Raw genomic sequence first — 27373 nt, 5'->3', positions numbered from 1 at the left:
CCCAAACCCATCACTTTCTGTACCCACCTTACGCAGTCACAACCAGCTAGCTGTTCCTGGACTGTGTGTCCTTTTCTCCTGACAAGGTGGGGAGCTTGCTGTCAAACCTCGAATGAGATTCTGCAACCGGTCAAGATGGCATCAGCCCACGTGTCCTAAAAACCTGCTCTGCTGCTCTTGTTCACCCTCTCTCTGTTCCATTCACCCTCTCATTTACTCAAGGTCATCTGTCATCTGCTTGGAAATCAGCAAACATGACGGCTCTGCATAAAAAGGTGCAAAAACTGATCCCTGCAACTACAGACCAATCAGCATGCTCCAATCATCAGCAAGGTCATGGAATCCATCATCACTTATGACATAAAATCCTTCCTCTTCTCCAATGGTTTGAATTCTGACCATCAATTTGGATTTAGACCAGGTCACTCAACCCTGAATATACTGCTTCTGCTTTCCCAACAATGGATGGAGGTCCAAAATGCTAAACATGAGATCAGAGACATTTCCCTCGACATATCACGTGCTTTCAATATAGTCTGGCACCCTGCCCTGCTCACCAAACTCTTCCTATGGTATCCAAGGTAATCTCCACTCATGGCTTGCAGACTATCTCTCATGTTGCAGTCAATGTGTGGCCATTAATGGAATTCTCTCATCCCCTCTTCCTGTCCAGGCTCGAGTTCCTCAAGGCAGTGTTCTGGGTCCTGGTCTTTTTTTGTTTTCATCAATGATTTCTCCAGCTGGTGTTCGCTTCGTGGTTATGGTGGCTGGTTTGGGATCCGAGGGTCCTGAGTTGAAGCCCCGTTTGCCACTGAATTAACACCAGGGAATTGACTCAGCATTTCATACTTCTGAGGTCGGCAAAATGAGTCGCAGTGTACTGGTTCCGGTGTATGCCCCGGTTAGAATAGGTGTACCATATCCCTATGTGTCAGAAGAGGCGACCAGGTTTGGTATCAGGAAGGGCATCCGGCCATAAAACATTGCCTCAAGAAGGGAACCATGAATGCATGGAGCCCAGAAAAAGCTCACCCCTGCTCAGCAGGGAAAAATGGCTGTATAAAGGCTGTACATCAATGATCTTTCCGACTCTCTGGAAAATCCTCCATCTCGTTTCTGATTACTCCACTCTCTGCTGTAATATCTCTCATCCCTCTGATTGGCTGGCACCAACCTCTTCACTCTCCACAGACCTGGATAAAATCACAAGCTGGTCAAACACTTGGAATACGTCTTTCAATCCTGCCAAATCTCACATCCTCACTATGTCTCTCCAAAAGGACCATCTGGAAAAACCCCTCCCATCTACTTTCTCATCAATCCTCTTGAAGAAGTCCTTTCTTTCAAGCTTTTGGGCCTCACTATTTGCCACGATCTTTCCTGGGAAAACCACATCTCCAAGCTGGCCTCCAAAGCCAGTTGCTGACTGGGCATCCAATATCATGCATCGTCCGTCCTTGGAACACTGGAGCTTCCAACAACTTACAAAGCTTTCATCCACAGTCTGATGGAGTGCTGCTCTCCCCTCTGGGGTGTTGATGCTGCCTCACACCTAGCTCGACTTCATGCTGTGGAAACCAAGGCTGAGTCTTTGAAATCACACTTCACATTGTGCTGAAACATCTTTCTAATCTCCCATGATGAAGCTGGGTCTCTCACTCTCTCACCGGAGGCAGGTTGGTGGTCTTCCATGTCTTCTGCCATCTCCTCTCCGGCCTTGCCCTCCCCCCCCACTCTGTCTGTGAACTGTGTCCCCTATATTTTTACAGGGTGCTCAAGTCTGCCGAAAATCCCCTTCTGGTGAAACTACCAAAATCAAGAATATTGCTCACCTTCACTCTTTCATTCCTCTTTTTCCCCACTTCTGAAACGAACTTCTACACTCGCTTCAACCCCACTCCTCCCTCAAGATCTTCAAAACAGCTGTTCAACACCATCTCACATCTTCCCCCATTGAAAAATCTTGATCTTTTCTACCCCCGCTAATCCACCCTAAACCCACCTCCTTCAAATTCTCCGTTTTCTTTCCTGAAATTCCATGTAGTACCAAATTTTTACCCTGTGAACTCCACCCCATCCCTCTCCATTCGACAGATCTCCTGTTGTCTCTGTTCAACACTATTTTGTGCTTTCCTCTCCCACCCCTCTTTTCTCTTGCCTTGATATATTCTGTGTATTAGCTCTTACACAAGCCTTGACATGGTACTTCTCGACATACTTGGTTCTTCCAGTCTTGCTCTACGGACGTGAGACTTGGACTCTGACCAGGGATCTGAGATGGAGACTTAATTCCTTTGGTACCAGGTCTCTTCGGAGAATCCTTGGCTATCGCTGCTCGGACTTTGTGTCCAACGAGCGGTTGCTGAGCGAGACTTAAATGAGATTTGTTACCTGCATCGTCCATGAGCGTCAGCTGTGACTGTATGGACATGTGGCTCATTTTCCTGACGCTGATCCTGCTCATCAGATTCTCTCAGCGAGGGAGTCTCATGAATGGAGGAGGCCAATGGGCCGACCACGTGCCTCATGGTTGCAGCAGGTTGATTGGCATCTCAAGGAGATGGGGATGGGCCAGGAATCTGCCTGGCGGATGGCCGGATGGAGACCCCTGGAGTACTGGCGGAAAGTGGACGCAGCAACGCACTGCTCTGGTGCATGCTCCCATACCTGACCTGACATGGTATTAAAAAAAAAAAAAAAAAAAAAACAGCAAAAAAAGGTCATTTATCTTTAAGACCTCCACTTTTACAGATTTAACGATTTGTGCTATAATGGCCAAATGTAACATCGTCTTGTTTATGACAGACAGCAAAAGGATCAGGGATGAATTAAAGGTGCAGGTATTAGCAGATAATGATAATAATTGGGAAATTGATATGCTGTAGACACAAATAATGATCAAGCATCGACTGGACACAAATGGTAAGTTTACAATGTAAAGTGAAAGCATTAACTTTGTTACCGGGACGTTATCTTTGTGACAATGTAAAATGAAGCATTATCTTTGTGGGAGGAATGTGTTCAGCGCCAAAAAAAAAGTGCAAATGACACCGATGAACCTTCAAAAACTAGTGCAGTTTTCGGTGTGCTGTAGCATGCCCAGTTCTTGCAGGTTCGAACAAGTGACTTTGTTGGAGGTGACAAGGTGTGATGGGAAATTTTTTAAAAAACATCATAAAAGACAAACGACCATGAAAGGTTGGGGTTAATTGTGAGCTTGCTCTGATATTTCCCTCCAGGTGACAGCTCAAGGGTGTGGTGAAATGTGAGATTAGGAATGATATATAAACGAGCTCCGACATCGCTCCCACACCTGAGTCTTCACTCTTGCGCGACATCTCTTTTCCTTTCATTGTCTGTTCAGCCAAGAGCTGAGAAGATAAGTACCATGTACAAATCATCTTCCCAAACGTCGAGTGGCATGTCGGCATCCTCTGGGTCGAAATTTTCAGCATCCTCTGGGTCGAAATTTTCAGCATCCTCTGGGTCGAAATTTTCAGCATCCTCTGGGTCGAAATTGGCGGCATCCTCTGGGTCGAAATTGGCGGCATCCTCTGGGTCGAAATTGGCAGGATCTTCATCTAATGTTTCATCATCTTCAATATCTGTTAAAAAAAATGTTTCGGTGTCACAGCCACGTATCAGTGTCTTGGGTGCTCTCAATAATAGTGGCCTCTCTTCTGGTGGAACGTCATCTATGGCTGTGGCAGGAATGTGTTCAGTGCCAACCATGGGATCGAATATGATCAGTGGTTTCGATTCAGGCAAAAACATGGCGTTTTGCAGCACTCCTTCCTTCCAGGTCGGCTGTAAGGTGGCTGCAGGAGGGATGCGTGCTATAGGCGGCAGCATGGGCAGCATGCGATCCATGCCGCCTATGCTGACACGAGATGGTGAGCAACAGATTCTACGTACTCTAAATCAACGGTAAGTCTGTCCCTACTGACCCTTTTCATAATTATTTATTCAATTGTATCGATTTCTCTTTGTGCTGATATCTAAGGATTGTGTGAAATGACAATGAAATTTCACAATTCTGGATTTAGAGATTCTTATTGATGAGGCACACCACCCTTAGTTAGACATAATCGGGTTCTCTGGTTCCATTTATTAGTCAGAATTTGTAATGTTGCTGCACCCAGAAACCCACAGTATCCTCAATACTTGTACTTGATCAATATTATCAGAAAAAGATGAAATATCCCCATTTGGAAAAATGAAAACAAACTAAATAAATACAGCTCATAAATGAGTGTGTGTGTGTGTGTGTGTGTGTGTGTGTGTGTGTGTGTGTGTGTGTGTGTGTGTGTGTGTGTGTGTGACAGCTTTATGGTTTACATGGAGAAGGTGCAAAGCCTGACACAGGAGAATGCCATGCTGGAGGCAGAGCTGCTGAAGCTCACCGGCAGCACGTCCATCTCCATCGAAACCGAGGCCCCAGTGGATGCAAGTGCCCGCTTCCTGGAGCTTCGGACCACTTTGAACGACCTTACAGTCCAAAATGTGCGCTTCGAAATCGAGCTGGACAACTTGAGGACCATGGCTGGAGAAATGCAGGCAAAGTAAGGATTTACTGCTTTATCTCCTCTCATGTAAAAACTCTGCATCACAAACAAAATAAGATTTATTGAAAGTCGATGAATCACTGGCTGACACACAGTTTCTCCAAATGGTAACCTCTGGGTTATTTAAAACACAAGATACAACATAACATTGTATTTTTAGATTTTTCAACTTCTCCGGCCAAACCGCTGGGCCAATCTGGCTGAAATTTTGCAGCAACGTTCCTCTTGAGACTGGGAACAGGAATTGCAAAACTCGTTCCGGTCACTTGACTTGAATGTCAAAATGGCCGACTTAGTAAATTTCTTCAAAAAATCTTCTTCTCCAGACCCACCAGTCAGAATACTACAAATTTTTTTTTGTATACCTTGTCGAGGCTCATATGAGAGCAAACCCACAACGCACAGCAAGGGGGGCATGAGACAAGATGGGCGGGGGTGGGAAGGACAAAACAGTGGGGAACAGAGACATTTGGAGATCTGTGGAAGGGAGAGGGATGGGGCGGGGAACATGGGGAATACAAGATGGACACTTCAGGGACTTTCAGGAAGGAAAGCAGGGAATTTGAAGGAGGTGGGCTTGGGCGGATTAACGGGGGTAGAAAAGATCGAGGATTTGGATGGGGGACGAAAAGAGGTGGTGGTGAACAGCTGTTTTGAAGGTCTGGAGGGAAGAATGGGATTGAATAGAGTGAGGGAGTTTATTCCAAAGGTGGGAAAAAAGAGGAATGAAAGAGTGAAGGTGAGCAGTGATTCGTGATTTTGGTAGTTTTACCAGAAGGGGGTTGTTGGCGGACCTTGAGCACCCTGCGGAAATATGGTGGGTACAAATCACAGACACAGCAGGGGGGGTGGGGGGGAGGTGAGACCGGACAGGTGACGGTAGAAGCCAGAAACACCACCGACTTGCCTGCGGTAAGAGAGTGAGAGGCCCAAAGACTCAGCCTCATCGCAAGAGATGCCAATGATCCGAAATGCCTTGGTTTCCACAGCGTGAAGCCGAGAAAGGTGAGAGGCAGGAGCACCAGCCCAGAGTGAGGAGCAGTACTCCATCAGGCTGTGGACGAAATATTTGTAAGTGGTCAAGAGCTCAGTTGGGCCGAGGAAGGACTTTGCACGATGGAGGATTCCCAGTCGGAGACTGGCTTTGGAGGCCAGGTTTGAAATGTGGCTTTCTCAGGAAAGATCATGGCAGAGAGTGAGACCCAGAAGCTTCAACGAAAGGAATTCTTCCAGAGGATTGTTGAGAAAGTGGATGGGGGAGGAGGGGTTGCCAAACGGTCCTTTCGGAGAGATATAGTGAGAGTGTGAGATTTGTCAGGATTGAAATACATGTTCCACGTGTTGGACCAGTTTGTGATTTTATCCAGATCTACAGTGAGAGAAGCTGCTGCTTGCTGGTCTGAGGGATGACAGTTGGTACGGCAGAGGGTGGATTCATCAGCAAAGAGATAATGAGGATTTTCCAGAGAGTCAGAAAGATCGTTGATGAAAACCAGAAAAAAGAGCAGGGCCCGGAACGCCACCTTGAGGAACTCCAGCCTGGACAGGAAGGGGGGTTGAAAGAACTCCATTTTGGGCCACACGTTGACTTGACAGGAGAGGAAGTCTGTGAGCCATGAGTGGAGATGGCCTTGCATACCAGAGGAAGAGAGCTTAGTGAGCAGGGCAGGGTGCCAGACCGTGTCAAAAGCACGCGATATGTCTTGGGATATGGCTCCGATTTCATGTCTGGTATTGAGGAGCTTCATCTATTGTTGGGAGAGCAGAAGCAGCATATCCAGGGTAGAGTGACCTGGTCTGAAACCAAATTGTTTATCAGAAATCAGGCCATTGAAGAAGAGGAAGGATTTGATGTCTGAAGCGATGATAGATTCCATAACCTTGCTGATGATTGGGAGAAGGCTGATTGGTCTGTCGTTGCAGGGATCGGCTTTTGCACCTTTTTATGCAACGTGGTCATGTTTGCTGATTTCCAAGCAGAGGGCAGATGACCTTGAGCAAATGAGAGGGTGAATAGAACAGAGAGAGGGTGAGCAAGCGCAGAGGAACAGGTTTTTAGGACACGTGGGCTGATGCCGTCTGGACTGGTTGCAGAACCTGAGTATAAGTTTGACAGCAAGCTCTCCATATTGTCATTAGAAAAGGACACGGAGTCCAAGGACAGTTGGGTGCGACTGGGTCAGGTGGGTACAGAAGTGATGGGTTTTGGACACAAGATTTAGACGCAAACACCGAGTTTCGGCATTCAGCCTTTTCACATGTGGTATCAGCAGTGCAGCCATTTGTGGTAAGGGAGGGGATGGAGGGGGAACATACACCAGAAACAGATTTGATTAGATGCCAAAAGGATTTGGAGGAGGGAGAGAGGTTTGAGAGTTCAGACTTGAGCTGAGAAATATGTTGTTTTCTGGCTCTCCTGAGGGTAGATACACACTTGTTCTGAGCTTTATGGAAGGAACTGAGATTACCCTCAGTTGGGTTTGTTTTCCATGAAGCAAAGGCAAATTGTTTCAGCCAACTGCCTCGCCTCAAGCTTCATTGAACCAAGGGCGGGAGGAAGGGTAGGAAAACTGAAGACGGGAGGGGATAAATCTGTGCATGAGGGAGAGCAAGTTTCTTAGAAAGAATTCCCAGGATGAGTTGATGTTGGAGAAAGTAGCGATGGGAGACCAGTCTAGAAGTTTGATGGCCGCTTGGAGACCCTGGCTTGAGTAAAATGCCAGACTCGATGGCGGTGAGGTAATTCTCTGATAATAGCCAGAGAGATGTCCACTTTGACAAGCACTTTGTCAGAAGAACCGATTGGAGCGAAGGAAGAACAGCAGATATTTTCAGAGAAATTTGTCAAAATCAGATCCAGAAGAGATGGAGTACCATTGCTTGAGATCAGGGTCGGGAAATTGACCGATTGAGTCAGTCCCAATGAGTCACAGAAAGCTTTTGCTGAAGTGCCATGACAGGTGAGAGAGGTACCCACTCCTCACCAACTGGCATGATGACAATTGAGGTCACCACATATGAGGAAGAGAGAGTTTGGATGAGAAGATATAAGTTTGTCCATGTTTTTGGATAGTGAGGTGTAGATGGAGACATCACTGTTAGGTGGACGGTACAGTACACATATAAACATGAGGTGGGAGTGGAGGGGAAGCCGTAGCCAGAGGTATTCCTGGGGGTGTGGGGGAGTGAGGGCAGTGCATGGAGAGTGATGAATAGAGTCTTTGATGAAGAGAGCAACTCCTCCACCAGGACGAGGCTCAGGTCTGTCATACAGGAGGAGGGAGTAACCAGGGAGAGATACTTGGGAGTCAGAGATGTCTGGAGGGAGGAAAGTTTCTGTTAGGCAAATTATGTCTGGTTTGTCAGTGGCAACCTGTATGGAAAGATCTGTAAGATTGGAGCGAAGGCCCCGGATATTTGAGGTCACACTGTTAATGAAGAGGGAGGGGAGGAGGCTTTGGGTGCAGGGGATGGGAGGGGTAGGACAAGGGAGGAGGGGGGGGTGAGCTAAGGAGAGTTGCTGAATGAGTGTGGGGGATTGCAGAATAGCTCGGGGAGGGAGCTGGATGAGGAGGAGAAAAGGCTCTGTCGTGCTGGGGGAGAGGGGGTGGGGGCAAGAGAGGGCGCAGAATTGAGCTGAGGGTTTGAAGAGGTGGAGTGATGATATGGAGGAGAGAAGACAGGGGAAGGAGGCAGCTTTGTGGATGAGAGGGGGCGAAACTTTGAGAAGTGTGTGTGAGGGGGGTGAATGGTGGGATAAGGGTGAGCGTGGAAGGTTGAGGGAGACATGTGAGAGTGAGGTTTGGAGGGAGAAGAGTGTGATGGTTACTTTGAGAGGGAGGGGTGAGGGATGATTTGGCACTAAAGTTGGAAAAAAGAATGGTTGATGGAAAGTGAACACTCATCGTAAACTGGGGTTTTAAAATTTTTTCGGTCAGAGATGCGATTAAAGAGAATTCTTGAGGGATGCAATAAAGGCGAATGAAGGGAATGGAGAGAAGAAAAGCTGTAACAGTTGGATTTTTCAGCAAGGTGTGAAGGAAAGGTCGAATTGAGAGCAGTCCGTTGAAATAGAAGAAGAGTAGTGCATTATGATAAAGTAATGAGTAGCACACGTGTGAAAGAGGAAGATGAAGCATTGTAAGAGATCGTTATTATTAATATTATTATTATTATTATTATTATTACTTACGAAATCTAAAGATTTCCTAAGTATATTGATGACTTCCGTCCTCTATTTGTGTGTTTGTTTGTTTGTGTGTTTGTGTGTTTGTGTTTGTTTGTAGGCAGGATAACTTGAGAACGGAAGAAGCTACCAATGTAAAATTACACCACTTGATTCAGGAGGGTGATCGCTAGCGCTGATTAGATTTTGGTCAAAATCAGTCAAAGGTCAAGGTCACAGTGAGGTCAAACATAATTCCGTAAATTCATGTGTTGAAATGGAGTATTTTTGCTTCGGTCGACGTTACGAGTTCGTTTCAACGCCGATTTTATTTTTATCATCGGTTTTTGCGATCGCTTAGGATGCTTAACACTCGGTTGTCGAAATTCTGGGAAAAGCGGATGTTTTGGAGACGTTTTAAGATTGTATAAAAATATTTCATTCGCCGTGTCACGGCTCGTCGCGTGGTGCAGCGTGCTCGAGCAGACGCGGCGTTGAGTCACGTAAATGTTTTGCGTGTGCGCGCTGACGGTGTTTTCGATAAAGATGGTGTTTAAAAGTCATTTTTATCCCAATAAAGGTTATCGTCACATGCCTGACTCGCTAAGCCGTCGGATTATATAAAGATTGTTGGTGGATGGCCGAATATTACGGTTTTGTGACTTTGATAAAATAATACTAAATAATTGCGTGGAGAAATGGAGATTTTTGCTTCGGTCGACGTTACGAGTTCATTTTAACTCAGATCGTTTTCACTTTTGGTAACGGTTAAGTATGCTTAACACTCGCTTGTCGAAATTCTGGAAAAAAAATCGGATGTTTTATGAGATTTATGTCGGGGGTCGTATCTGAGGCTGAACTGAAGATTATGCTAATGAGAGGGATTGTAACACACGGCATTACGCGCTCGTTTTAAAGTCAATTTCAATCCTGTCTTCAATTTTGGTAACGGTTCAGTCTGCTTAACACTCGGTTGTCGAAATTCTGGTAAAAATCGGATGTTTTATGAGAGGTTTGGTACAGAATCATCGTAGAAACTTCTGGTTTGCGTCGCCACCTTCTCAAGAGACAGGTTTTATTCGACAAGGTCAGAGGTCAAGTTTACGATTTCGTAAGTACCAGTCTATGACTGCTTGTTATTATTGTTTGAGAGAGTTTTCGTCAGATTAGGTAATGAAAAGGATGTAGAAAAAATCGTGAGGTGAATGGTGAATTTGGATCGGAAAACGCAGGGGGTGTAAACAGATCACGTGGCTTCGTGGGAAGCACGTAGCTATGGCAGGTGTGTAGTCAAAAGTGAATTTATTTATTCTAAATAAAGATTGCAGAACATTTGGAAAAAGGGAAGGTTGAAGTAAAATCGTGGAGGTGTATCGTGAATTTGGAACGGTAAACGCAGAGTGAAACTGCTGGGTCGATGAAATGTATCAGGAAGAGGGTGGGATGGTGCAACATTACGACAGGGTCCTGATGTTAAATTGCAGAGGCCATGCCGATCACTTGACTGGAAGTGTGTCAAAATGGCGGTCATGCAAATGCCTTCCAAAATCTTCTTCTATGGACCTACTTGTCAGAATGCTAACAAATTTAGGTTGCTACATTATGGTGGAGTAGCGATGTTAATTATAATCCCTATGTCTTTAGAGGCGACCAAGGTTGCGTCAGGAAGGGCATTCGGCGTAAAACCTATGCCAAATCAGTATGCGGATCATAACGGATGATCCGCTGTGGCGCCCCCTAATGGGAGCATTCGAAAGAACAACAAGGGATGTTAATTATATTGTGGAAGTCATGTGGATCACGTGACCAGAAGTGTGTCAAAATGGCCGACTTAGTCAACTTTTCAGAAAATCGCATTGATTCTTTCAAAAATCTTCTTCTCCAGACACAGTCAGAATGCTACCAAATTTGGATTACAACATTAGGACAAGTTCGTGATGTTAAAATGCAGAAATCATGCCGATCACATGACTGGAAATGTGTCAAAATGGCAGACTTGGTAAATTTTTGGAAATTCGCTTAAATTCCTTCAAAAATATTCCTCACCAGACCCACCAATCAGAATTCTACCAAATTTGGGTGTGACTTGTATGACTTTTAAATTGGTGTGAAAATGCCAGGGCCCAGATTAGCTTCAGGTCCAGTGGTTCTATTTTTGTCATTTGTGAAAGAAAGTTTATTAATCACAACATATCATAAGATAAAGGAAGATTTTTTTTGTCATATCATAAGATAAAGGAAGCAAAACACAATTTGAGTTTCACTGACATCCATGTTTGTTCCGTTGTAGTAAAAAAGTTTCCAGAGAATGGAGTCGCAGTGTCCAAAACACACAACAAGAGATTGATTGATATTTTAATAAGTTCAAAACGTTATCTTTTAACACCAATTGAAATGTATGCCTTGTTTGGCAGGTATGACTTCGAAATTGGTGTGAAAAGCCAGCTTGATTCGGACATTACCAGCATGCGCCAGGTACGCACATTTCACAGTACGACTTGAACCATTCATGGCTAGTGAAAATGTCACGAACTTTTAAACTACATTTTCACAAAAAAAATTTTACATTTATTACAAACCACCTGAAGATTCCACTTAATAGTACAAACCACATGTGGGTTTTGAGCTGATTAAATTTGTGATTCGGATCCAAAAACTCCATTCCATTGTGGAAGCTTTATTTGGAGTCTACAGAAGGTTCCCTGATGAATTTCTAACACCTGTAATAAAAACAAAAAAAAAAACCATTTCACCATTCAAGCAAAAGGAAAACAAGAAACATCAATGGAAACGACCCCAAAGGTAAAACAGAGAATACCAAAGGTGTGTAATGCGCAAACTGTAAACGATTGAACAACTTCACTTTGAAACTTTACCTTGTACTTCAGGACCTGGAGGCTGCCATGGAAATCAAAGTGGACCTCGAAAGCAAGTACAACATGCTTGTAGAGGAGATCGAGTACCTGAAGAAAACACAGGAGGAAGTAAGGAACACAAATGAGCACAAGGCATTCTGAGTGATCATTTAATACAAAGAAAAGAACCAGATAATAATCCATTCACAAATGAAAATGGATCCAGCAGATGTAAAACCCCTTGAACTTAAAGTACATTCCACTTTATTCTCCCGGTATAGAAAAGTCCTCCTGACATTGCAATCAACTTATTGCGTTCCTTCCACTTGTTTGACGTTATTTACCAAATTAAATGATCCATACATTTGTTCAGTTTCTCATTCGTTGCCTTCAACAGGAATTGGCCAGGGTTGGAATCAAGTTAAACACTCATGACTCGGGTGCAATCGAGGTGGACAACCGCTCAGTGGATCTGGCCGGAATCCTGTGTCAGATCCGTGAAGAGTATAATGCAATCAGCGAGAGGAACACCGAAGAGGCAGAAGAGTACTATAAAACCCAGGTGAGGTCAACACCTGCAGATAATGATTATTCTCCAACTGCTAAACGTGCATCTCATTCCTTCCATTCCACATTGTTTATTATGGGTTGACAAGATAGCCTAAAGGTATGCACAATCAACTCTCAGATGTCTTGCTTGCGTTCAAATCCCAACCCACCTATAAACTCGTACCCTGGTGTTTCACCACGGAAACGTGTGTGACGTCCTTCGGATAGACGTTAAATGGGTGTCCTGTCTGCTAGCATTAGCTGGTGGATGTTGAAGATCTCACTGTATCCTTTGTAAAGAGTAGGTGAGGTATCTCTAGTACTTTGAACAAACAGTCGTTCTCTGGACTACGGGTAGTCAGTGGTCTGGTCCTGTTGGAAGTTCCTTCACACCAGATTGCACTTCTTGCTATCCCGTTGCGGTTGCTGTCTTGGCAGCAGATTCTGTGCTATCATATTAAAATATGCAAGCTGTTGTCTCTGTCTGTCTGTCTGTGATCCATTCAGTTGTTACTTATCCAATCTCAACCAAACTTGACAGAAAGACTAAGGGTCACACAATGGAGGTTGTCGCGGCTTCGTTTCCCTCCCCTCACCAAGGAGGTGTTGTTCTGCCTTGGGCGAAGTCTGTGTAAAGGTGTATATCCGTGTTAAGATAGCTAATTGTAACGTTTTTCCAAGGCCGCTTCTTCTCATAACACCACCAATGATAATAGGATCATAATAATAATGTACAAAACAATATGAATATTAATAATACCCCCCACCACCCCCTTCCCCAAGGAGTTTTTCCTTCGACAAACAGCGTGGTAATATGTATAAATAGCTTAGGCCACATAAAAAAATTACTTGTTTAGCATCCACCTCTTCCAATTTTTCCAGGTAGGGAGGGAGGTTTATATTTTTATTTTTTATTTTATGAATGGAGTGGCGGCATGCCTGGAGGACGAAGACATCTATGGTATTCATGGTCAGAAGGCAAGTTAGGAAGGTACAGAATACCATAGAAACTTTCAAGCTCGAAATTGAAGAAGAAAACATGAAAATTGCTGTTTAAATGTTTGTTCAAGTGAAAGTTAAACTTGTACACATGTATTTGAAGTGATAAATGATATTAAAAACATAAAAAGTTAAAATATAAACAGAGATTTTTCTTGTTGTTCCTAGCCCCATTGATTTGGAACATGACTGACCACTGAAATACTAGTGGATCTGTGTGAGAAACCTGAAAGCAATATTCAATGTCATAGGAAATCATGTACACACAGTGGCATCACTCTATTTACTACAGTGTTTCATTTAAAAAAAAAAATGACCCCATAGTGGTCCTGGAAATGACAGGTACATGAATGACAGGTATTCCAGGAGCACTATGAGGACATTCTCCTTCCAACACCCTGGAGTACATGTACATGTACAGCGAGTGAAACTTAATAGTTCTGAGAAGTCCAAGTGAACAAATTAAATTTTGTCACCAGTCATCATACACATTTCAAAGTGACACTGCTGGGACTCACTCAGGACCAACTTTACTGCACATGTACATTGTACATGCACATAAAGATAAAGAAACCAACATCTGGCTGAAAAGTTGACACAGAAGTCATCTCATGCAGTAGTGGTCGTACTTCAGTCTTTAGCAGTGAATTTCTTGCCACGTCTAAGGACCTTTTCCTTTGACCTACAGTCCTGACAGAAAGGATAGAAACCTTCTACTGTCACAAGATGTTCAACGGTACCACAATGGACGCATATGTCCTCATATCCATCAGAATAATAGGTTAATTCTACTTGTGATCTGCAGTCAAGATTGGCTCGCACATGAATGTTCATCAGAAGTGAATCGTCCTCTTCGCCAGCCTCGATATTCCTAAACACACTTCCACAACTGTAGAGGATCGTCTCCATCTCAACTTCAAGTTCATTCTTCATCTTCTTGGTCAGTAGCCGATTGGAAATTCAGTGTGGCCATCAACACACTGAACACACTTGGATTTGCACTGCAATTGTCATAAGAGTCTGTGTCACCATGCCCACGGTGGTGCACTTCAGCAAGGATCAGAAACATAACGAATGAGCCAAGGTTTTTCACATCAGTCACAGATGAACTCGAGCAGACCTCTGTCAAGTTCTTAATGGACTTGCTTGTCCCTACCTTTACACATGAGAATGCACATCGCATGTCATCGTTAATATGATCGCTGTCGTACATGCCATTGCAAAATTCCCAATACAGTTCCAAAAGCGTGATATCCACGGTTGGCATACAACCAAACGAATCTTTAACTGGCACACTACTGCCTTCCTTGGCCATACAACACATCAGAAATACCATTGTCGGTCTGCACAAAAGCGTGTCCTACTTTGAAACCTTCTATTCACTCTATCTGTCATTGAACACAGCATGCATGCATCAGCAACCGGAAAACAAATGGTGTCGATGTTGATGTGCAGGCACATTGGTGGGTACGCCATTGTCTGATAGAGGGGCCATCGTCAGGATGTTCGTTGGTGGGTTGAAAAGTGCAAACATGATTCTACATTGTTCTTAGGCAAGAAAATGGTGTTTTGACAGTTTTTACACTTTATTTTAATGGTTTTTTGGGAAAATAATTTTTTTTTAAAAAAATCCAGATCAGGGACATTTCTCAAGTCGGGCGGGGACACAAAACAAGTAATTTTTTAATGTGGCCTTATCGTGGCGTTTCGTAGAATACCACAAACCTTTTTAAACAGTTGGTACTGCTGTTTAACACTAACTGAAAGAAATTTGGAGGAATCAAGACATCCTTGAGGAAGTCTGTGCTTATTGCATGTTGAGTCCACCAGAGAACAACGGACCGTGGCCGAGATCAACTGTGATCGATATACCCTACAGAGGATAATAACATGACCTTTCCTGCCGCTTCTGTAAGGACTATGGAGACGGTGTACTCCAAAAACAAATTCACCAGGGGTGTGTTCCATTACTAGTCAGTTTGTAGAGCGCTCGCCAAGTGGCTTTAAGCACTCAAGCAAGCACTCCAATGAAACGGTTGATAAGGAACGGCTAGCTTGGTAAGCAATAGCAAACTGAATGGTAATGGAACACACTCCAGGTAGGTAGTTCCTATGTTTCAGGTGTTCCACCTGATTCATAGATTTGGGAGGAGAACCAATTAATTTACATTGCTCCTTATATTGCTACTTTCTGATCATATTATTGATTCCTTTCTTCTGATGTTTCCATTTTACTCCTTTTTATGGTTGTTATTTAATTCAAGTTGAGCAAGTTTGTTCCACCTTTCATTCTTACTCCTCATCAATGGCGAATAGCCCTATAGGCTGCATAGGCTGAAGCCTAAGTCCTAGATGTCTTCGGGGCCTGCCAACAACATGTGTATAAGCAAAAAATAACAATCAAACAAAAGTATTTATTTCGGAAAACGAGATCCATAAAAATTAAAATACATTAATCCGTAAGTAAAACTAACCCTAACAAAAGAAAACTGAAAGAATTTTGCTTTTTATCACATTAAAACTAAAACGAAATAAGATCAACATGAAGGCACTTCCAAACTTTTTTTGGTGAAAAATATACTTGTTTTGTGCGGTATTATGCATTACTCCCTCAATGAAAAATAAATTTTATAGTATATTTATAAAAGGGCCCGGTCATACATACTAAGCCTAAGGCCCAGAACATGTGAATCCGTCATTGCTCCCCATCTTCTCCTTCTATTCTCTTTAATTCCCACTTATCATTTTCTCATTGTTCTTTAATTTCCTTCCTCACTCCTTATATATTTGCCCTTCCATTTCTTTTTCTCATTTTGAATACTCATTCTTCCCAAATTTACCTCTGCCACTGAAGGTGGGCAGAGGTTACGTTTTCACCCCTGTCTGTTTGTTTCTCTGTCTGCCTGTCTATCTGTCTTTGTTTGCTTGTCTGTGAACAGGATATCTCAAAAAACAAACAAATAAACCTTTTGCCTGCAGGTCGGCGGTAGCACTGCCTGACCGCACATCCCATTATACATTTTATAGTGGCTTTTGGTGGCCTTAAAACAGATTCAAGACAACTTGTGATGGTTTAAAATCTTGCCCAGGTTCTAAAGTACCACCACCTAAAAGTTGGGGCCTCTAGATGCTACGGTTCAACCGTGAAAAAGTAACGTACAAACACACAAACACACCAGTGTAAAGCAAGTGGAGCTTGTTATGTTATAATCTATGAGCAAATACCACCCGTTGCTTCGCTGATGGGAATACTAAGACATGGGGGGAGGGGGGATAAAAAGAGAGGGGTGGGGGAGAGGGAGAATGGGGAGAGGGAGAGGGGTGAGTGTGGATGTGGAGAGGAAAGAGAGAGGGTGGGAAGGGCGTGAGGAAGGAGGGGGAGTGAGGAGGAGTGGGGGGAAGGGAAGGCAGCACGAGGTGGAGTGTTAATTACGATTCATACCGTCTCATCAAAATGATTTTGCACAGAATAACAGTAAGGACAGATATAAAATAATGTATGAAATCCATTTTCTACCTGCCATACTATAAATACCGCCCAGAGAGAAACACCGCCCGGACATGTCATGTCCGGAGACAAACACCGTCTGGACATAAATACAGCCTGGACACGTCCGGGTGTGGAAGGAGGTTGCTGCACTGTATTAGAAGGGGGCAGAGCGAGGATGGAACAGAGAGACAGAGACAGAGACAGAGACAGAGACAGAGACAGAGACAGAGAGACAGAGAGACAGAGAGACAGAGAGACAGAGAGACAGAGAGACAGAGAGACAGAGAGTCAGAGTGACAGAGAGAGAGAGAGAGAGAGAGAGAGAGAGAGAGAGAGAGAGAGAGAGAGAGAGAGAGAGAGAGAGAGAGAGAGAGAGAGGTGGGAGGAAGGGGGTTAGCAGAGAGTTAATGTTATGCCTCATGAAACACACACACACACACACACACACACACACACACACACACACACACACACACACACACACACACACACACACACACACACACACACACACACACACACACACACACACACACACAGTGTGATTACTGATTACAGTACATACTATATGCAACCAAAAACCCCTTCAATAGCTCTCACCCTTGTTTTGGGGGATTTCAAAAAGCAAGCAAGCAAAATGGCAAGCAATAGCAAGTTGAATGGTAATGGCACAAACACACAAAAACAAAACACCACTTTCTGCATATTCCTAAATCTTTTCTTCACTCAAGACAATCGTTTGAACAGACGAAAAAGTGAAGTTCAATGCTTTGCTTAAATAAATACACTAAGTTATAAAAATCGCTAATTCATTAAAAGAAATTCAGATTTCACTCCAGATTTCGAGTTATTTAGTCAACATTATCCGATCCTCCAAACTCAAATTATATTTCAATGATATACTTTCATTAGTCCGAAAGAGGAGATCGTGGAAAATCACATCATTTAATGCATAAAATTGCTCCAATGTCCGAATTTGAAAATTATAACACTTCCAAAAGCGATTTATGCACCGATTCGTAGGTATGTAGATGAGGCTTACGATGATATCAAGTGAAAAAAAACTTTATCGGTAATAAACGGTTGTGGCCTGTTCCAAGTCGAGGCATTGTTGAGCAGGCCAAACAAAATGGCGAATTAAGACCTGAGCTAGGGATAGCAAGGTGATCGAGGATGCACCTTAAGACCCCCAGCAAGGGAGAGTGAGGTGACTGAGAATGCAGCTTGAGAAACGACATAATTAAATGAGGCCGTTAATTATCTTCAAAAGGGGTGTTTAAATTAATCCAAACACCTGGTTTTCATTCAGGTACTACCTTGGAGTGCCTTAGTATGTGACCTTAGTATGCTTGCAAAGTTTGGGGCCACGAGGTTTCAAGGCTTTGGAGTTATGGAAGGCCTTTTCCAGGAAGATAGCGTGGGTTATAAATGCTCCCACCTGGTTAGAAATAGAACCCCGTGGTTAAAAAGAAAATGTTGCTGTTTGAATGTGTTTTATCGCCCTTCCCTTCCTCTCCCCTCACGCTGCCTTCCCTTCCCCCCACGCTGCCTTCCCTTCCCCCCACGCTGCCTTGCCTCCCCCTCCCATCACACTGTATTCCCTTCCTCTCATACCTATTTCCCTCTCCCTCTCCTTACACTTGCCTCCTCCCAAATCCCCTCCTCTCTCCACCCACAATGGACATCTCCGGCTGGTCTACGTGTGCTGTATTAATGTGCTGTTTTAACATACCTCATTTCATTCATTTCTGTCCAAAGCTAAAATGCTGCAGTAAGAACTACAGTATATGAGAGTACTACTCTCATATACTATAGTTGGTAACAGGTCCTACTTAAGTAGTCTGCAGAGAATTACTATGGGAAAGGAATGCTATTTTTGCCTGGGATACCATACCTCCCTTTCTCCACAAGTCCCACAACCAAATGAAAGTCCAGAAATCCCTCCCCTCACGCTTACATCCTCCAAAACCCCCTCCCCACTCCACATCCTCCTCGCTCCCACCTCCCTCCTGTAGTGTATAGCAACTTTTGGTGAGGTCGTCGCACTCCCCGCCCTCCGCTTCCTCACTCTTCTTCCTCACCACTCCTAGCTCCACCACCCCATACTTGAACCCCCCTTCTCACTCCCCCACCTCTCTTTCTCTCACCTCCCCCCCCCTCTTCCTCCCTCTCCCTGCTCCTCTCAGGCTTCCTCCCCACCCCCCTCAATATTCCCTTCAGCAAAGTGATGGGTTGTTTGCTAATCTAATAAATAAATATAATTTTCTGTCTGTCTGTCTGTCTGTGTATAACACGAATCATGCCAAAACTACTGGGCCAATTGCCGCCAAATTTGGCACACGGACCAAGGTCGACATCGTGGTGAACATGGGCTACTTCGTTTCATCTGTAGTCATGGGGGTTTGGGAAGGAAGGTCGACAAAAATTCTCTCAGTAAATGTGTATCATGTAGTGCTACCCAGTGGTGGTGGCAGAGGGTATTGAAAGTCAGCTGTGGAGATAACTTACATTTTTCCGCTGAACACAGAGTGGGAAGCCCCAAAGCCAACCTCCACTAATCAGGGGAGGCATGTGAAGGGGAGGTGGGAGTCGGGAGGGAGGGGGAAAGGTGTGGGGTGGGAGTCCAGAGGGAGGAGGGGTGAGTTAGGAGGAGGAATAGGGAGGGGTGGTATGAGGGAGAGGAATGAATGGGTGGACAGAGGGGGAGGGGCGGGAGGAGCTTTGGGGAAGGGGTGGGCCGAAGGAGGGGACAGGGGGGGAGAGGAAGGCGGCGCGAGGATTGAGAGGAAGGGGGCGGGAGGAGGGAGGGGAAGGGGCGGGTGGAGGGAGAGGAAGGGGCGGGAGGAGGGAGGGGAAGGGGCGGGAGGAGGGAGAGGAAGGGGCGGGAGGAGGGAGAGGAAGGGGAAGGGGCGGGAGGAGGGAGGAGAAGGGGCGGGAGGTGGGAGGAGAAGGGGCGGGTGGCGGGAAGGGAAGGGCGGGAGGAGGGAGAGGAAGGGGCGGGAGGAGCGAGAGGAAGGGTGGGAGGAGGGAGAGGAAGGGGCGGGAGGAGGGAGAGGAAGGGGCGGGAGGAGGGGGAGGAAGGGCGGAAGGAGGGAGAGGAAGGGGTGGGAGGAAGGGGTGGGAGGAGGAGGAGGAAGGGGTGGGAGGAGGGGGAGGAAGGGGCGGGTGGAGGGAGAGGAAGGGGCGGGAGGAGGGAGAGGAAGGGGTGGGAGGAGGGGGAGGAAGGGGAGGAAGGGGCGGGAGGAGGGGGAGGAAGGGGCGGGTGGAGTGAGAGGAAGGGGCGGGTGGAGGGAGAGGAAGGGGCGGGAGGAGGGAGAGGAAGGGGCGGGAGGAGGATCCACCGTTACCCAGCAATGCCGGACACCCTTGGTTGATACATAATATATTTTGTTTCTTGTTTGTTTGAATATCATGATCATAAATCGATGGCAAACTCAATTTTCAGATGCAGCGCTTCGAACTTGAAAGCAGGGAAGCAGCAGCAGTCGTGACAACAACAAACACAGAAACGATTGAGATCACCAAGACCGTCCAGGAGATGCAGATGCAGCTCCAGGGTTTACAGATGCGGGTACGGTTTGGGTGGTTTAAAATCACGGCATCACCCTTCCATAGATCTTGTGATTATTTAAAACATCTCAAGACCAACAATTCAGAGATTGATTGATTGTTGTTAAACATGTCTGGAAATCTCTTCCCCAAATTGTTTTCTCATTCCTTTAATTTAGAATTAATTGTCATACCAACAGGGCTATCAAGTTCTGGGAATGTCATTGTGTGAGCTCATTGGGTGAAAAAGATTAAAACAAACCTCTTGTTTAGTAAGATCACCAAAGTGTTTTGAAAATTACAACAACTCTGAAGATATAATAGAATTTCTCCTCAACTTGTTTCGAGATCTTTATGCGTTTCGACATGAATTGACCACCCTGTAACTCCCATCACAGCATTCACCTTTCACCCCAAAACACCTGATGAGTGTTTGATACAGAACAGATGTTGATGATTAACTCTCACGATGGTGGTGGGACTGGGGGTGGGATGCAGTGAGTGACAAACACATGCTCAATACCGTTCTTGATGGACCCTCTCCTGCAGCACAGCTCACTGCAGCAAATGCTGATGGAGCTTGAAGGACAATTCCAAAACCAGATCAGTTCACTGCAGAGCCAAGTGATGGAGCACGAGTCTTCAATGGAGCATCACAGAGCAGAGCTGCAGAGACAGCTGGTGGACTTCAGGACCCTGATGGACATCAAGATTGCTCTCGATCAAGAAATTGCCACTTATAGGAAGATTTTAGAGGGTGTATCTCTGAAGTAAGTTTGTTATCTCTAACTCCAAAAGTGGACAGAGGTTGTTTCACCCCTGTGTGTGTTTGTCCATGAGCATGATATACAAAAAAAGTTATGGATGGATTCGGACTAAAATTTGTGGACATCATGGATGTGTGACAAGGACGAATCGATTCGATTTTGGTGAAGATCCGGACTGAGATACGGGAATCGTTTTGACATTATAAGTGATTTTTCACCATTGAGAGATCGGGCCAAAAACGATATGTTGTATGATATTTCAAAAAGTTGTGGATGGATGACAAAACTTGGTGGATGAGTTGGGTAAGGAGATCCAAAACGGATCACCATAGTTTGATGGCGAGGATACTAACCAAGTGTTTTCAAGTATGCAGTCTTTGATTCACAATTCATGAGACATCACACTTGCAGAAAATTTTTTAAGGATCTCCACGTGTTTGTTTTCCCCAGTGTGACAGGAATAGACATGAACATTGGTGGTTGTGCTCAAATCAGCACCTCAAGTACCAGCAGTACAGGACAAGTGCAAACAGACCACCATTCCCAATCCAGCAGTGAGTCCCACAGTCTCCAACTTACACAAATCACAGCACTCAATAAAAAGGCAATCATGAAATGTAAATGTTCATTAAGCATATTCATTTTGTGCATGCTTTTTTGTGCATGTCATGCATACCATGTTGACATCGTTTCTCGTGAAATTTTTGATGTTATTTGTATTCTTACCCAAAACAATCGATTTCACCGGAATTTGTGAACAACAATGTCCTCAGCTTGACTAGACTCGGAGAGAAAAAGCACAAAACAATGACTACTGGTCTCTATCACCAGACATCAGATGACACGATACAAAACGTTTGTGGAAGCACCAAGAGAAAGAGACATGAACCGATGGTAATGTTGTCACCAGCTGCATCTTTCTCTGCAAATCTGGAAATGATTAGACTCTTGGTCTGATAAGTGGAACATGGCCTTCAATCCTTGACAACCTCACAATGGCACCCTATCGCCCCGAAAGGATCATCAAATGAAACCACCTATCTATTCCATTGGTCATCCACTGGAAGAGGTTCAGTCTCTTGATGTTTGAGGCATCACCACGAGGCACGACCTTTCCTGTGCCAACCACATAGCGAGGCACGGGCTGGCGTCTCAGCATCACATGTCTCTCCTTCATTCGGTGAAATCTCAAGCTCTCCAAATTATTGCACTCTCCCCTGATGAGGTTGAAGCACAAGGTGCATTACTCTCTCATCACAGGCAGGATGGTGAGCTCTGTTTTCTGCCATCTATTTTCCAACATTTCCCAATCTGCTCACTGTCTTCCAACCCTCCCCAGCAACTCCAGGATGTGCATGTCCTTCCAGAACACATCCTGGTTAAAGTTCCAAAATAAAGGTTTTCTACAAATCTCAAATCTTTTATTGCTCTCTTCTCCCACCAAAAGAACCATCGTCCAAAGCCTGTTTTTTCTCACTCTTCTCTCCAGGACTTCAAGCAAGCAGTGCATCCCGTCTTTTGTCATGTTCAATTCTGCCCCATTATCAATATTACCTCCATAAACCTCCCCTAACCCAAGCATTTTATTTGCTAGTTTCACCAAGATATGAGAAGTGGCAGAAGGAAAACAAGACTTTTTATCCCCGTCCCTAAAAAAAGATCGGAGATGGGGGACATTCAAATGAGGACTGACTGACCGACCACACGACCGACAGATTATCTCTCCATGTACTTTTGTGTGCGTGATATTTCAAAAAAAGACGTTGAACATTTTGCTTTCATATTTTCCTCATGATATTATCTCAACATGATGAGATCACAGCTGTGATTGGCTGAATTATGTTACCATGGCAACCATCTCGGTAACTTGGCTTGTGTACACGATATTTCAAAAAAGCAAAACAAAAAAAAGTCAAGATTTGGCTTTCATATTACACAGATATATTAGTCATATCACCCAAAAGGTAAGGGACCTGGGGTATTGGTTCCTTGGTACATGATAAAGGAGATGAAGACAGCCAACAGAATCGGGATGGAAAAGATGATTGAAGGCATGAAAAAAGACAGCGCTAAATGAACACCATGGTGGATGAGACACAAGTTTATGGAATCCATCATCGCTTCCGACATCAAATCCTCCTCTTCTCAAATGGCTTGATTTTCGACCATCAGACCAGGTCACTCAACCACATGGGCATGCTGCTCCTGCTTTCTTGTCAATGGATGGAGGTCCTAAATGCCAAACATGAGATCAGAGCCATCTTCCACGACATATCGTGAGCTTTCGATACGTCTGGCATTTGGCACTGCTCGCCAAACTCTCTTCTTTTGATATCCAAGGCAATTTGCTCTCCTGTCGCAGTCAAAGCACGGCTCTTCATTGGAATTCTCTCATCCCCTCTTCCTGTCTAGACTGGAGTTCCTCAAGGAAGTGTTCTCGGCCCTGTGCTTTTTCTCGTTTTCATCAATGATCTCTCCGACTCTCTAGAAAATCCTCTCTCTCTTTGCTGACGATTCCACCCTCTGCCATGCCATTTCTCATCCATCAGATCAGCAAACAGAAGCCTCTTCACTCTCTGCAGACCTGGATAAAATTAAAATCTGGTCAAACACAAGGAACATGTCTTTCAATCCTAACAAATCTCACACTCTCACTATGTCTCTCCGAAAGAACCGTCTGGAACCCCCCCCCCCCCCGCATCTACTTTTTCAACAATCCTCTTGAAGTCCTTTCATTAAAGCTTTTCGGCCTCACGATCTGCACACGATCTTTCTTGGGAAAGCCACCTTGGCACACCTCAGCTTCAAACCACTTACAAAGCTTTCATCTGCAGTCTGATAGAGTACTGCTCTCCCCTTTGGGGTGATGCTCCTGCCTCCCACCTAGCTCGACTTCATGTTGTGGAAACCAAGGCATTTAGGATCATTGGTATCACCCGTGATGAGGCTGAGTCTTTGAGTGTCTTTCTCTCACCGCAGGCAGGTCAGTGGTCTTTCTGTCTTCTACTGTCTCCTCTCCAGTCTTGCCCCCTTGCTCTGTCTGTGATCTGTCCCCCCTCCCTCCCCCACATTTCCGCAGGGCGCTCAAGGTCCGCCAAAAAACCCCTTCTAGTGAAACTGCCAAAATCAAGAATTACTGCTCACCTTCACTCTTTCATTCTTTTTTTCCACCTCTGGAAGAAAGTCCCACACTCTCTTCAATCCCACTCCTCCCTCTCGGTCTTCAAAACAGCTATTCACCACCATCTCATATCTTCCCCCATCCAAAATCTTGATTTTTTCTCCTCTCGTTAATCCACCACAAACCCACCTCCTTCAAATTTTATGCTTCCCTCGCCCACCCGTCTCCTGCCTTGTGATATGATCTGTTTGTTAGCTCTTACACGACACTCCACTTGTTATACCAAAAAAAAAGTTACCCATGGAAGGAGAGAGAGGGGGAATCAAAAACAGAAGGGGAGAAAGATGTGTTTCAAAGCACGGATGTGGGAATATTGATCATTTTAAAATTCTGTTTAAAAAAAAAAGTTTAAAATTTCCTTCGAATGGATTGATTGGCGTTGAGTGAACTCACTGTGGAAATAGGCAGTCCTCATCCACTCTTGGGCTTGCACAGTGAGCTGTTGCAGCAGATTCCATCCTCCATCAAGTTGGTGTATGGGGCACTCCTCCACAAAGTGGTCTGCTGACTGTATCTCATCGCAATCACAAGCTACAGGGTCAGCCGGGTTCCAGGAGCCCATGCAAACGTTGAAGCACCTAACACTTGCCTGGAGATGGTTCAGATGGTACCAAACCTTGTGCGAAAGGCAGTAGCCAGTTGGGGTGATAGAGATGGGCAGCATTTGTTACAATGGTATTTAATATTTGTCTTACTGCAATTTTTTTTCTTCTCTTTCATGAGCCTTGCTCCTATAAAGAAATAAAAACTTCTCTACCCCACCAATTAACCACAAAATGTTCAAACACAATTTGCCAAATTGAATAAATGAGTTTCATCCATTGCTTGATTACCAGCGTTGAATTCTTGAAAAGATGATTTTCAGAAATCCTTCACAATGCCTCTTCGTATTCATGCAGGTGCCAGCAGCCAGAGCAGTATGGCACAGAATATTATTTGCAGCACAGGTGGGGTGGAACAGACCACTTCGACAACCACCAAAGAGATCATCATCGAGAAAACGGCGCCTGTCATCACCAAGAAAATCACCACGCAGGTGTTTGAGATGCAAGATGGAGAAATTGTTTCGGAAAGTACATCAACCAAAATCATTCAATAAATAACATGATGAATCCTACAAGGTTTCAGACCAGGTTATTGTCTGACCTGAGAAGGTTGGGGGTGATGCTGTCTTTCTCTGTTTGAGCTTCAATATATTGCCAATGATTTACTCTCCTTGCCTTTTTGCTGTGCTTGGTATTGTTGGGATAACAATCGTGTTTCTCTGATATTATTTGCAAAAATTCAATAAAGCTTATCTGTTGCAATTCAATGAAATAATATTTATGACAGAGAAGACGCGTCTGGGAGGTGTTTGTCTCCAGACAGCTTGGCTTTGGATACGTCCGGGCGGTATTTATGTCTGGACTTGGGGTTTGTCTCCAGACGTGTCCGGACAGGAGTTTGTCTCTGGACGGGAGCTTGTCTCCGGACCGTGTTTATAGTATGACCGGTAGAAAATGGATTTCAGACATTATATTGTTTCCGTCTTCACTGTTATTCTATGCAGAATCATTTTGATGAAACAGTATGAATGGTAATTGACACCACCGCACGTCTGCCTTCCCTTCCTCTCACCTCACTGTCTTCCCTTCCACCACCCTTCCTCCTCTCTCCTTTCCCCTCCACCTCTTCACTCTCCCCACTCTCTCTTCCCCCTCTTTTTCTCCCTACCCCTTTAGTTTTACCATCAGTGAAGCAACGGGTGGTATTTGCTGGTGAAATAATTATTTGCTATTTATGACATACAATTATACATTTATTAGCTCTGAGAAATACAACATGGGGGAATGGAAAGGGTTAAAGGAGCAAGTCATAACAGACAAAACAGAAAGCATCTCTTTTATTTATTACATACTGTGTTGCAATATGCTGGAAAATATGACCCCACCCTCCTCTCTTGTACAGAATGGTGTGAGCTCCATCCGCAACACTTCCCTTCCCTCCACCTCCACACCTCACCCATTAATTATCCATGACAACTGTCCCAAACTCACCTGGAACATCCTCCTTCATTAACAAAAGTTTAATCAAACTCAAAGTGTGTGTTTGTAACAACAAAAGAGAGTACTAGGTCGGGTTGGATTGATGTTTACCGCCACCACCGAATGTGAAGGAGGTTATGCTTTCACCCTCTCTGTCTGTCTGTCTATTTGTTTGTGTGCACGATATCTCAAAACGTTGCAGAAGGATCCGGATGAAATTTAGTGGGCACGTTGGGTGTGTGACAAGGACGAACTGATTCGATTTTGGTGAAGATCCGGATCCAGACCCGCCTACTAGAATTCCTAAAGTGATTTTTCACCATTGAGAGAAAGGGCCAAGACGATGTATAGCATGATATTTAACCTCGCCAGAGGAGAGGGTATTGCTTTTGGGTCTGATTGTATGTCGGTTTGTTACTTACGAAATCTAAGATTTCGTAAGTATATTGATGACTTCCGTCATCTGTTTGTGTGTTTGTGTGTGTGTGTGTGTTTGTTTGAAGGTACGATAACTCGAGAACGGAAGAAGCTACCAATGTCAAATTACACCACGTGATTCAGGAGGGTGATGGCTCGCGCTGATTAGATTTTGGTCAAAATCGATCAAAGGTCAAGGTCAGTGAGGTCAAACATTCGGTTTTTGATGGTTTGGTACAGAATCATCGTAGAAACTTCTGGTTTGCGTCGCTACCTTCTCGAGAGACAGCTTTTATTACACAAGGTCAGAGGTCAAGTTGACGATTTCGTAAGTACCAGTCTATGACTGCTTGTTACTTACGAAATCGAAAGATTTCGTAAGTATATTAATGACTTCCGTCCGCTGTTTGTGTGTTTGTTTGTAGGCACAATAACTCAAGAACGGAAGAAGCTACCAATGTCAAATTACACCACGTGATTCAGGAGGGTATTGGCTAGTGCTGATTAGATTTTGGTCATAATCGGTCAAAGGTAAAGGTCACAGTGAGGTCAAACATTCGATTTTTCATGGTTTTGTACAGAATCATCGTAGAAACTTCTTGTTTGCGTCGCTACCTTCTCTAGAGACAGCTTTTATTAGATAAGGTCAGAGGTCAAGTTGACGATTTCGTAAGTACCAGTCTATGACTGCTTGTTTGTTTGTCCGCACAGAACTTTCATATTTTTCTTTGCAACCGCTTGAAGAATCGCGACTAAATTTTCATCAATGGTGCGACTACTCATCTAAATTGTTCTAATGATAATCATGACGT

General features: G+C 44.5%; 1 protein-coding gene across 1 annotated transcript; it reads left to right on the top strand.

The window, feature by feature from the left end:
- Window positions 1-3303: 3303 nt before the first annotated feature.
- Window positions 3304-25440, top strand: LOC147022472 (thread biopolymer filament subunit gamma-like). The gene is made up of 9 exons (XM_085893384.1): window positions 3304-3927; window positions 4326-4562; window positions 11145-11205; window positions 11619-11714; window positions 11983-12147; window positions 20069-20194; window positions 20722-20942; window positions 21390-21493; window positions 25020-25440. Exons 1-9 carry the CDS (start codon window positions 3389-3391, stop codon window positions 25217-25219), a joined length of 1749 nt encoding a protein of 582 aa, XP_085749510.1. The 5' UTR covers window positions 3304-3388; the 3' UTR covers window positions 25220-25440.
- The last annotated feature ends 1933 nt before the right edge of the window (window positions 25441-27373 follow it).

Source organism: Eptatretus burgeri, chromosome 8, assembly GCF_056783735.1.
Source record: "Eptatretus burgeri isolate ZD-2024b chromosome 8, Ebu_testis_v1, whole genome shotgun sequence".
In the NCBI taxonomy this organism is placed as follows: Eukaryota; Metazoa; Chordata; class Myxini; order Myxiniformes; family Myxinidae; genus Eptatretus; species Eptatretus burgeri.
This window is presented reverse-complemented; position numbering and strand designations above follow the sequence as displayed.

Excerpts from the sequence above, each read along its gene's own strand:
- LOC147022472 (XM_085893384.1), top strand. The coding sequence starts at position 3,389 with ATGTACAAATCATCTTCCCAAACGTCGAGTGGCATGTCGGCATCCTCT. Across the intron at positions 11,206-11,618 it reads ACATTACCAGCATGCGCCAG|GACCTGGAGGCTGCCATGGA; the intron begins GTACGCACATTT and ends CTTGTACTTCAG. Across the intron at positions 11,715-11,982 it reads TGAAGAAAACACAGGAGGAA|GAATTGGCCAGGGTTGGAAT; the intron begins GTAAGGAACACA and ends TGCCTTCAACAG.